This window comes from Euphorbia lathyris, chromosome 9 (assembly GCF_963576675.1).
Source record: "Euphorbia lathyris chromosome 9, ddEupLath1.1, whole genome shotgun sequence".
Taxonomy (NCBI): Eukaryota; Viridiplantae; Streptophyta; class Magnoliopsida; order Malpighiales; family Euphorbiaceae; genus Euphorbia; species Euphorbia lathyris.
The window spans coordinates 59133090-59146465 of NC_088918.1; the positions used below are offsets into that span (position 1 = coordinate 59133090).

Genomic DNA, 13376 nt, shown 5'->3' on the forward strand with positions numbered 1-13376 from the left:
AACGTAGTAAAAAATCAGATTAAAAATATTTATTTAATTAAAAATAAATATTTAATTAATTAAAAATAACAAATTTATATTTATAATATATTAAATAATTACTAGCCTATTAATTCTTACCAAAAAAAAATTAAAATAATAAAAGAAAGCAAGAGTTACGGGAAGATGAAAAAACACAAAGCAAAGGAAATCCAAAAGTCACAAATAAACTTCTATATAAAGCACGATAGATAGTATTCCACCATTATATTCATTGGGCACAATAGATAGTATTATATTTCTGAAGGTAAATATTCGATTTTTTTCATATGTTGTAGTTATTTTGTTCTCAATTACGTTGTTGTTTTATTTTTATTAAACAATAGTTGTTATAGTTTCATTTTTCAGATTCATTTCTGTTGTTACCCAGGTTATATACCTCTCGCTATCTTATCCATGTTTTCTTTTTTATTTGTCTTTTTTTTCCAAACTGATAGCTTCAATTGAAGAAATCCGACAGAAATAGAAGATGCATGAACAACTAAAATCAGAAAACACAAAAGTGTCAAAAATTACAAGAAATTCTTATGTTTCTCAAGGTAATTATTCGATTTTTTTTTCATATGTTGTAGTTATTTTTGTTCTCAATTGTGTTGTTGTTTTCTTTTTATTAAACAATGGTTGTTATAGTTTCATTTTTCAGAGATGAAATTCCATTTCAGTCGTTACCCAAGTTTCATACCTCTCGTTACCTTATCCATGTTTTCTTTTTTATTTGTCTTTTTTTTTCAAAATGACTAAAATAAAGATTTTGTAAATTTGTATTCTTTTTTAGTATATGTTGCTAGGTGTTATCGTTTCAATTGCTAACTCTTAACTAAAATTTAGATTTTCGGCTTTATATGAACTCAATTTTTAGCTTTTTCAATTGTGCTGTTGTTTTATTTTTATTAAACAATTCTTGTTATAGTTTCATCTTTGAGAGATGAAATTCCATTTCTGTCGTTATCCAGATTCCATACCTCTCGCTACCTTATCCATGTTTTCTTTTTTATTTATTTATTTTTCAAAATGACTAAAATAAAGATTTTGTATATTTGCATTCTTTTTTAGTATATGTTCTTAGGTGTTATCGTTTTGATTGTTAACTCTAACTAAAATTTAGATTTTCGGCTTTTTATGAACTCAATTTTTAGTTTTAATTGAAGTTAGATTAATTTTTCTAATTCGGAACATGTTGAAATCCACTCATTTTTTTAGTTTGAGTTTAGCTAATTGATATGGATTGTATTTTTTATTTTTATGCATTTTGATACAAATAGATATAAAGTTTCACACGATAGTTGTTCATTGAAGTTTGAGACATATTAAAGAGATATTGGAATATTATACTTATAATGAAGTTTATTTCAATATAAATTATGTTATATTATTATTATTATTATTATCAAGAAGTTATTTTTTCCAATTTTCTAGACAAGGAGATTGTAAGTGTCTAATACGTTTGATAAGATGTTTATTCTTGAAGAGTGTGGATTATGCTATATACGAATTCAAAATCAAGGTAAATAAAAATAAATTTTGATGCTCAAAATCCTAAAAATGTACATTAATTATGGATATTGAGATAATTGCTTTTGCAACATTAGCTTATATAATTTTTAACTATTATGGTTCGTAAAAAATTGTTAGTATTTCAAGAGTTTTTAACAGATGAAAATGAAATATGATCATGGGACAAATTATTGAAAAATATTAATTAAGAAAATATTATTATTTGAATCTCTTTAAATTCTCAAATGTTGAGCATAATGATTCTAATTAATATAATTAATTTCACATATTAATTATAAAACGTTTTTTTTGTACTGAGTGGTTACAATTGCGATTTAATTCTATTTAACTAAAATTAATTTATGGACTTAATACTTCATTAAGAAAAAATAAAATGTTTAATTAATGGGCAAAAAATATTTTCACTCTCCTCTTTATACGCTTATGTCTCGACATTCTCTCTTATTTTCAAAAAAAAAAAAAACCCGAGAGGAAGATGGTTCTCTCCTAATTATCTTTTTCGTCCCTTCATTTTTTTTTCAATTCTTTTGTTTGATTTTCTTACTTACAAAATTCAAGAATATATAATTATTAGAAAATATTAATGAAGTCAAATATGTGATATCTGCGAGCATGACTGATATTCTATATAGTGAAAGAATGAAGAACAAATTGATCGAATGTCTTAATGAGATATTACGAGATGAAAATAGGAGAAATCATCATCTTAAACTGATTCAATTAGATATATTGGGTTATTGTAGCAGAATGAATAATTGAATTCGAATACTTGGTGATCATGAAATTCCATCAACCAAAATAATTATCATCAAGATGAATTTGTGATTAATTCTTACGAATTTTATTTTTTATATGTAACATATTGAATTGATAAAGTTTCTTCATATGCAACATTAGATTAGTATTGATTGTAATAGTTTATAGAATAATATATTGATGTTGCTTCCATTTTAACATAGATTGTAATTCTTTTGTATCGTAGATATAATATTTAATTTTAATTGTAGTTTAATTCAATTTTTGTTTAACTATATTGTAATTCTTTTGTATCGTAAATATAATATTTAATTTTAATTATAGTTTAATTCAATTTTTGGTTTTTTTATTATATTCTAATATATTTCTTAATTAATCTGCTATTTTATTATTATTATTTCACAGAATATTTGGAATATCTCATGTATTAAAATTCCTAAAAAGTACAAATCATTGAATTTTGTAAAAATAAATAAATCATTCATCTTTAGTTAAAATTCTATAAAAAAAAATAGTCAATTATTTTTAAAATTAATTTAATTTGAATTATCATTAAAAATATATATTAATTTGAAATATACATAATATAAAATTTTTTCATAGCATGATATAAAATTATTTAAAAGTAAATATGTCAATTTATTTATTTATCTAAATTATATAAAAGTTTCATACCTCATGCATCGCACGGGTTTTCGACTAGTTAAATATGGTAAGTGAGTTTTATGAGAGTCGGTCCTTTAAAATATTGAAACCGTGTGCTTACCATTTGAAACAGTATTCGAATTCCTGAGATATGAATGCATGCATTTGTAATTAAATATGGTAAGTGGATTTTATGAGAGTCGGTCCTTTAAAATATTGGAACCTTATATTTACCATTTAACAGTATTCGAATCCCTGAGATATGAATGCATGCGTTTGTAATTAAAATATTTGGTTGGTGAATTTTATTTTCAGAAAAGGATCTACTTGACTAATCTAATGATATATATTTAATTAAATAATGAATTTTGATGGTAAGAGGAGGCCACTAAATCTCTTTTGAGGCACAGAGAATCAGAAAGAAGCTTATGGGTTAAGGAAATCACAAAAACTACCCTTAACCCTAAAAAGCAATACCATTTGTTATTATAAAAACAAAAAGCAGTCAAGTTTATGATATGGAATATTATTACATATTCACTTGCATATATATATTAGACACTAAAGGCCCCTCTTCTTCTTCCTTTATTCCATCTTCTTTCTTTCTTTCTTTCTTTCTTTCTTTCTTTCTTTCTTCTCTTGTTCTTGTTCTTGATCTTGCTCTAGATTGTATTATCTCATCAACAAACACTCTAAGCCTTTACAACAAAAAGAGAAAACAAGAATGGTTTTTTCTTCTATTCCAGCTTATCTTGATCCATCCAACTGGCACCAAGTAAGTGTTTCTTTGATCCTTAATAAAGCATGAAATAATATTCTTGTTCTTTACTTTTCTAATTTTATTATCTTTGTTTTTTTGAATATACCAGATATTTGATTTTTTTGTTCTTTCTTTTGATCTTTTGTAGCAACCAAATCATCATCCTCATCATCATCCTCATCATCATCACTTATCTGGACCAACCAGCGCAGAAAATACTCACCACTTTCCACCACCACCTCCGCCTCCACCACCACCACCTCCACCACTTGGTGGTGGTGCTGGCTCCATCCGTCCAGGATCCATGGCTGATAGAGCTCGTCTTGCTAACATACCTATGCCAGAGACAGCATTAAAATGTCCAAGATGTGAATCAACAAACACCAAGTTTTGCTATTTCAACAATTACAGCCTTTCACAGCCTCGTCACTTCTGTAAGACTTGCAGAAGGTACTGGACAAGAGGCGGAGCCCTAAGGAATGTTCCGGTTGGAGGTGGCTGCCGGAGGAACAAGAGATCAAGCAAAGGAAGTAGCTCTAAATCACCAGTCAGCAGTGATCACCGGCCTACCGGTTCTGGTTCCTCCAGCACTGTCTCATCTAATAGTGGAGCTAGTGATATATTAGGCCTCTCCGGTCCTCAGGTTCCGCCACTTAGGTTTATGGCTCCTCTGCATCATTTTTCTGAATTTGGTACTAATGATCATATTGGATTGAATTATGGTTCCCTTAATTCAGCCCCAATTGGAGGAGGACCAAATGACCTAAATTTTCAATTAGGCAATGCTTTGGCTAGTGCTGGTCTCGGTGGTGGTGGCGGCGGAGGAGGAGGCGGTCAGATTGGTGGTTCAATTTTATCAATGGGTGGTTTAGAGCAGTGGAGATTACAGCAAGGGCAACAATTTCCTTTCTTTGGTGGTTTAGATTCTTCTGCTTCTTGTGGGTTATACCCTTTTGAAGGTGGAGCTGAACAGACTAGTTATGGCGGCGGCGGCGGTGCCGGAATGAGCCAAGTAAGGGCAAAGATGTCAGCTTCTTTAAGTACCCAATTGGCCTCAGTGAAAATGGAAGATAACCCAAGTCTTAATTTGTCAAGGCAGTTTTTGGGGATTCCAGGAAATGATCATCAGTATTGGAGTGGAAATGCATGGACAGATCTTTCCAATTTTAGCTCTTCTTCTACTAGCAATCCGTTATAGATTGCGCTGTCGGTCTAGGATACCGGATGGTTTAGACTAAAAAAAGAAATTAACCATGTGTTTCTTTTTCTTTGAGTTTTAGTGTAGGATCAAGTAAAGAAAATGAAGAAGCTAGGATTAGTGTTAATCATGCTTAAAATACTCCATATATCAAGGTGTTTGTTTCACTCAAGAAAAACCCTAGAAAGAAATGTTAGGCCTTTTCTTTATTTTACTTCTTGTTTTTGAAGTCATTTGATTTCCTTGCTAATCATAGTTCTTGATTATTGCAATGTCTTAGAAATGTTACCATATAGAGTGTATGAGCTTTGTATCACATGTATGCTCATTAAAAGTTTATGCAATTTCAGTTTACAATTTAATGAATGCCTTAAAGAATCGTTTAAAGTTTAAGCAGATAGATAAGTTCCGACCATAATTTTTTTTTTTTTATTTGAAACTATAAAAGATGATCAACTTTAACTATATGAATTCTTGTTATATAGTGTAATTTAAATTAACAAAAAATTTGACACTTTTTTTTTATAAGGATGTGAGTCAAATAAAAGATGTAATTCTTTAATTAAGTAATTCTCCAAAAAAGATTGTGAGTTTTTGATTGTTTATAAGGGTATAGTAAAGTATATGAAGATGCAAAGAATGATTTTGTCCTCTTTTGAAATTGGAATGCCTTTTAATATAATTGAGAATGTTAGTCTTCTATGGGTCATAGCCGCAAAAAATGGAATTTATATATTTTTCTTTTATGCTTTTGGATGCCATTTCAAAGTTTAAAGTTCCATATAGTAACTGGTTTTATTAGGAGATATTAATAATGAAAATACACATCAAATAATTGGGAAAATATGTTGTTACATGGTATGGTTTACCTCGTAAAATACGTTGTGCCGATGGAGAAACACTACTTGTAGTTAAATTAAAATCAGGTAAACTATCAGCTACCACCAACAACAAACAATAAAAAATAGCAATTAAACCAAAACAAGTTCTAAAATGCATATTGGTACCAATGTTTTGCGGGATGAAGGGTCAAGGCCAACAAATCCTCTATGTTGGTTCAAGAAATTATTGGGGTGCTATGTTAGTTCCAAGTAGATAATCTATTTGGAACTAACAACCAGTAACATGCATGGAAACTCATCATGACATGCGCTTCAGTGTTTTCGACAGTGTGAAAAACGGAAACTCTTGGAAACGGATACAAAACGTTTACGGTCACATTTTCGTAATTATCCAAAATATGAAACACATCTCTAAGTTTTTAAACGTCTGATTAAAATTCTGGAAATTCAAACCTTTTATTTTCCAATTCATATTCAGTCTAAGATTAGAAAAAATGAAATTTCTAATTCACTGACCATTTCTTTCTTGTATCCTTCAATTTAAAGAACTTAGCACTATTTATTTCTCATATAATTCATGTCTCTTGAATCTCGATTGAGTTTAGACTTTATTTATCTTATTCTCCATCCTTGATTTTTTAAATATATTATTATATTTTTAATATTATAAATATGCGTTTCCGTTTCGTATGTTTTTTAGAAATTACGTTTTCCGATATCTGTTTCCGCTTCTATTTTCGTATACGTTCTAAGTAGATTGCTTGGACATGTGATAAGTAGTGTAAAAGATACACTGATATTTAGAAGACAAGTATGTTATTATATGTACTAGATTAGATTAGTGAATCATTCTTAAAAAATAAAAGAAGATTAGTGAATCATTATTCACATGTTATGTTCTTTCTTTCTTCTAGAAATATAAGAGATCCTCCTAGAGTTTAGTTCCAACACTTCGATCGATATATATTATTCCAAATAAAAAAATTAAATATAGTTAGCATGTTATATATTGTCATGTGAGTGAGACAATATTTTAATAATAATATTCTGAAACAAATATAACTGTAATAGGAAATAAAACATTCTTGTTTGGTGAAACTGAGATTTGATTTGAGAATGATTTTGTAATAATAAGGTATCGTACTGAAGATGATTGAGACTCCAAGAAAAATATATAAATAAATAAATAAAATCACATGATTATAAAGACATTCAATATACTCTCAAAAGACTCCAAAATTGCCACAAATAACAATGATGACTTTGAATAACTGTTTTTGTTTTTCTTGTTCAGAAGAAAAAAAAAGAACACAAGCCAAAAGTAATTTTTTATACCTAACACATCAAATATTTATTTATCTTTTCTAACATTAAACCTATTGTTTTTTTAAATATTCGTGAAAAAAAATAAAAATACAAATATAACGTAATGTAATGAAATATTAGAGGGCGAATTCATCGATAACAGAGTAATTAAGTATAAGTATATGTTTAATAAATTTGCATATTTAAAGAATGGGAAAATAAGAATCAAATGAGATGTTTGTAAGTGAGTGAATAAGTTGAGTAACCGTTGATCGAGGTAAAAAAGAATGAAATTCGTTTTTGGTGCTTTAACTTGTTCTTTGTTCCGAGAGAGTGAGCGTGTGGTTCTTTTTCTCACTCACTAGGAAATAATACTGTCTAATACGTTTTTTATTTGTCAGGATATTAGGGTTCCACTCTCTAACATTTGGTTCTTGAATAACACGTGCTTCGATGATGCATTCCTCAAAGTTCAATCTTGTGCCTTTTTTTCTTGGATCTTTACTTTGTTTCTTCCTCACAATAGGACGACTCATTTCATTCCTACATATTACTACTATTCTTCATTTTTATCTATTTTCTCTTTCTCACGAACTTTAATTTTTAGTTTTTTATATTCTGTATAGATGATATCAAATGAGAAGTCCCTTAATTTAATTAAATAACTCGAGTTTATAGGATCCATACAATGTATTCAATTTGATTGACTAGTAGTATATGTAACTATCGAATATATAAGCATCAAAGATGGGGAAATTGATGAGGGCTTGATTAGAAAAGAAAGAAAGAAATAACAATGACAAAAAGGTAAGAAGATGATTCATCATTGATAAACCAATAATATGAGAATGAGATTAAAAGAAAAATAAAAAATAAAAGGGGGGAAAAAGAATAGGCAAACTCTGTGGAAACTTCAGTGTTATGTCGACTGTGTTGTTTACCAAGGCTGAAAGAAAGGAATCTGTTGGTTTGATATTGATATGGCTTTTGCAAGAACCAAGGCTGTTATGTTTACCAACACCGAATAAAGCTATTACTACACATTCAAACCCCTCTTTTATAAAAACCCCTCTTGTTTTCTCTTTCTCTCTCTACTCTATATTATATATAATAACAATAATAATAATGCAAAAAAAATATGGCTAATAAATGCTCCTTAATAGGTTGTAATCGAACCGAACCAAGTCGAGCCAAACTTTATCCTGCTCAGGCTCTGCTCAGCTCGTCAGAAAATTGACGAGTCTGAGCTCAACATTCTGTTCGTGCGCGGTTCACGAACTTGTTAACGAGCTCTTTTATTCAGTTCATGAACTTCGGTTTCAAACAACTCATTAATTATGTTTATTAATTATATTGATTTGAAATTTGTTTAACACAAAACTATATCGTTTTGAAACCTATAAACTAAATTTTATACAAAACTATGTTACTCTGTATTTCCCCTTTTATAGAAATATTATTGTTAAAAATAATCGAACCAAGCTTGTTTACGAGTGTGTTCATGAAAAATATAATTGAGCTTACTCATGAACCTATAATCGAACATCCTCGCGAGTTTTTGAACCGAGTTTTGCTATGCTCAAACTCATCTAGTTTATAAATCGAGCCCAACACGAAAATCGATCCGCTCATGAACGGAGCAGATGATTTATAGCCCTACTCCAGAAATTATCCAAATAGCTTACTAATTCTCTGAACTTTCAAATTATCTCGATAGCCCAATCAACCTTTTGCATGCAGTTTACTTTGTAATAGGGGGTTAATTAACTGCATTTTAGGAAAATTCATGAGCCTATTAAGACAGTTATACAAGTTCAGGAGACTATCAGAAGCTTTGAAATTTAGGAGTCATTTAAGTTTTTTTTGGATAAACTCAAAAGATAGATGTATTAAGCCTAAAAACATCTTCAAATGCCTCGTTATTTCGATTTTGTGGATCGAGCTTCTATGGCTTATTTCAAGATATCACATTTCTTATAATATCCTTTATTTATTTTGTTACATTAAACTCATATTTAAAGAGTGTTACTTCATTCATTTATATTTGAAATTATATGTTTTATTATAACAATTTCTTTATAGTTTTTAGAGATTATAATATCCGGTTAAACTTTTGGATCAATTGGTTTCATGAAATTTGAACGCATAGCAAGATGAGTACATGTAATACACCTTTAAGCCGAGGGGATTACGTGCGTGGACATGTCAAATATTATAATAAAAACTATTATTGCATTTTAACTATTAGCTTAAACTTTTAGTTGAAATAGTTGTTTGACATGATATCAGACCATATTAGATTAAGTGGTCAAACGTTGGAATCCACAGATTAAGTGAAAATCATGTTGTTATAAGTTAGAGATGAAAGTAGATATTATTATATACTAGTTCAAAGTTAATTATACATTAAGCATTCCCGAAAATGTGGGTTTGATATTCTCTTCTCTAGTTAAAGTGTAATGTAAAAGCATATTCTTGTACGAAAGAAAGAAGTGAGCATACATTTGAATGAATGATGTATTGTATTCATTTAAGGAATGGCTCGGAAATTCAAGCCAAATCTATTCTTTTTCTCTCTTTCTCCAAACAACATGCCTTCATGCTAGTAGTATATACTCACATGGAATTTTCTGAAAATTCCAATTCTATGTATGCTACATTTTTCTAGTTATTCCACATCTTTCTTTCTTTCTTATTAAAAAAAAAAAACTTTATTTATATCATAGATGTGCATAATAGATCATTTTGAACTCAAATATTATGAGTAAATTTTAATTTTAGTTCAACTTTAAAAGATATTTTTGTAAGCTTAGTAATTGCATATGTTGGGTCTTGTACAACTTCTAAAAAAAAAAAAAGTTGATTCGGACCTAAACAGATATAATGTAAACTACTATGCTAAAGTTATTGAGATCTAGATATAAAAAGACAGTCAATAATTAGATCATCATCATGAAGAGAGATACCATATTATATAAGTGTGAACATTTTGTGAATGTGCGGATTTATTTTTAGATTTGGCGCTGAGATGAGTGAGGTGGCTTAGACCTTGGGCCTGCCTCTTTGGTGGGCTTTTCTCTAAAACCAAATGGGCTTTGAGCAAATGGGTCTGAAACAGATGCCCCCTATTGCTCATCCCGAAGCATTTAATGTGAGGGGACATATACTGCTGCAGTCTTTTGTACATGACCTGAAAAAAATGATATTGTCCATCAAGATGCTAAGGCAATGCCGTTTAGTGACCATGGCAGTTAGCTGGATGTGGAAAGGTATATATACTCATATCGAATCATGAAACCTTTTCATCTTCAGTGGAACTCGAGCATAAACATGAAAAATAGACACATGATGTTAGGAAATATAACATGTGTAGGCGCAACGAAAAAACAAAAAAAAACTTTTCTATTTTCATATCACGTAGGACCCATTAATCGTTATTTCATATCATAAACAAGTTAAATATAAATACCTTGCTGAAGATCTATCTACTGTTGCAAACGAAGTATCCTCAAAGATCTTTTAACCTTTTCAATAATGAACTAGGTCAACTTTGTTTAGTGATCAAGAATAGAACACCTCTAATGGTATCCACATGAACTAAGAAACGAATGGACGAATGAGAGAAATAATTTTTTTATCAAAAATTAGAGAAAGACTAGCCAAATAGCTTTTGACCAACAACTTCTCATGCCTAGTACTCTCACTGGGCACATCCGCCAGTTTTGACAGTTCAAGAGCAAGAAAGGAGTTGGTTAAGTTTTCATCCTCCCACATCTTTCCCACAAATTGTAAAAACATACGGACCCTGCTCTCCATATCAGTCATTAAAGGCCTTATTTCTGACAGTCAGACCGATTGAGCAACCCATAGCAGCCACGACACTTTCGCGTTCTATCTCTACATCTACATCCATCTGTAACCTTTTTGCACAACTATATGGTGGCTCTTCTTCCTCATCATTTTTGTCTTCTCTCTCCGACAGCTCCACCATGGAGTCCATCGTCGAACGATGACTTGGCACTTTCGATGTTGTACATATTTTGTAGGACCAGTCTTTGTTGTCAAACCAACCTCTACCTTTTCCTCAACCTAGGCTTCAGTATCCAGTTCGGCTCTGTCTCGGGTAGAGACAATTGGAATGCCCTCCAAGATCGTCTCATCGATGTCAAGCTGAGTGGCCGCATTAACCACCGTCGATGCTCTGCACCACTTGATTGGCATCATCAAACGTATCAAAAGAAGGCAGGGATCCAGACGCAGCTTGATAAGCTACACCCGATGGAAGAAACTCAGTGCCCAAATCCATATTATCAAAGTCCATGCTGACTTGGTCACTTGCCGGCGCTACACATACAAAAACAGACATCATTACAAAAATTCAATCATATAGGCAAAATAAAAGACAGGCATCAAGTTTACAAACTAACAAAGTCACAACTTGCAATACTCACCATGAACAGCCACTTCGACTGTAATCGACTCAAGCTCTGCCATGTCACTCATTATAAATGGGCCCGCACCCATCCATTCGGTCAGTGTATTCTGTGACCAACTAGTCAAGTGTGCCAGACGCCACTTGTTCCATATATGACGTCCGGACACCACGAAATGTGTAATTAGTCGTTGCACATCCTGCTTCGGTTCTGAAGGCACCCTTTTCAAGTAGGCGACCAACTTCATCTTCTTTCTAGTAAGCTCCATTGCCATCAACCACCTTAAGGAATCCTTCGGCTCCACATTCCAGTTCACTCGAAATGGAAACTCTCGATTCTTTAGAGACACCTTTATAAAATGATGCCTCCACTCTGGCAGCTTATCCGACAGTCTGCCAATCATATTAAACTTCGCATGAGAAAATCTTACATGTTGCGGCCTTTACCCCTTTATTGGCTTAAAAACTTTTGAAATATAAGACTAGTCCCTGATAGGGTCAAAACCCCCTATCTTTGGGTACGGTTTTAGGACGATTTTTAGTGTTATTTTATGAATAAGTGAGCAATTCTCGCATTTATATGCTTTTGTATGAGTTAGTTAGAAATTGTATATGTTCTATTTACTTTTCGTTGTTTAGGCTCGTTTTCTGATTATTTTAGGCAAATATGGCCAAATTAGCATGTACGTTAAATTTCCATTATCTTTTATGGCTAATTGGTCCGCCAAAAGTCGCACCAAACGGAGTGTTTACTCAAAATAAGCGATTGGCGGGTCAATTTAGCCTCGAAACTAATATTATTTGGAGTTTACGTGCGTGTGCAGGTTAAAACAGGAACGAGTTCGGGCGAAAAATTGCATTTCGGGACATCCGATAGTCGCGCAAGGCGTTTTGGGCATTACCGCTCGTCGAAATGGCCTTTTTGGGGCCAGCTCGGAGAGCTGACCTACGGGAATCAGTCAAAAGACTGATTCCCGGCCCTACGATGCCACGATCGATCCCACGTCTTCCCACCTGCAAAAGGAAACAAATTAGGTCAGAAAGAGGGCCCGAACCGCGACTATAAATAGGACTTTCATATTGTAAATTAGATATCTTTTATCTTTTGTAAAAATGTAGCTTTCACCTTGAGAAATCCTCTCCATCTCCTCCATCTCCTTCAACCTCCATTGAAGACACCTCTGAAGCTTCATTCACCGAGGATTGCTCAAGTTCCATCCTTAAGTCCTAGGAAGACGCCTGCATTAGTAGACAGGTTCCCTGAAAGGGATTTTTCTTCTCTTTTCATATTCTGTCTAGCCTCTAATCCATGTTATGAATCCTAGGCTCATTGTATCTCCGTGACAATACTTTTCATCTTTAATATATATTATAGTTTTGTTTATTAAATTGTTCTATTGCTTAAATCTTTATCTTACGCTTTGTCTGATTGGTTTAACTCATTCGATAATCCCAAAATTAAGTTGGCACATATTGCGAGCTGAATCTGACCTAGTCAGTGCCTATAGGATTGAGGACCCTATAGAAGATTAAGCCCAAATTGTCGAGCTTTAGAGCTAGTTTCGGCCTTACAAGGGAATCACGAACTAGGTACCTCAGGAGGATAGGTAGGGTTAATCTCCTCAGACACAAGTGACTTAGATTAGGTTTTAAATCCGTTGTCTAAATAATATATTTTCATTATTATCGTATCACCTTATGTCCCTTCGGGTAATTACATTGCTAAAAGATCACCTAGGAGTATAATAACTTAGATAGGAGTAGAAGTAACTTAATTAGGAGTAGGTTAATTTAATCAAATCCAAATTCAAACCCTGATGCGCCCTCACCTAAGTTAGAGATGAGAACTCACTAAGGGATAAGTGTACCCCGTCGTTATCAAGT

The 13376-nt window shown here is 31.8% G+C and overlaps 1 protein-coding gene across 1 annotated transcript; it reads left to right on the forward strand.

Annotated features, from left to right (window-relative positions):
• The first annotated feature begins 3547 nt into the window (after positions 1–3547).
• Positions 3548–5263, forward strand: LOC136206498 (dof zinc finger protein DOF2.4-like). Its single transcript, XM_065997569.1, has 2 exons — positions 3548–3730; positions 3864–5263. The coding sequence occupies exons 1-2, from the start codon at positions 3680–3682 to the stop codon at positions 4911–4913; spliced, it is 1101 nt and encodes a 366-aa protein (XP_065853641.1). The 5' UTR covers positions 3548–3679; the 3' UTR covers positions 4914–5263.
• The last annotated feature ends 8113 nt before the right edge of the window (positions 5264–13376 follow it).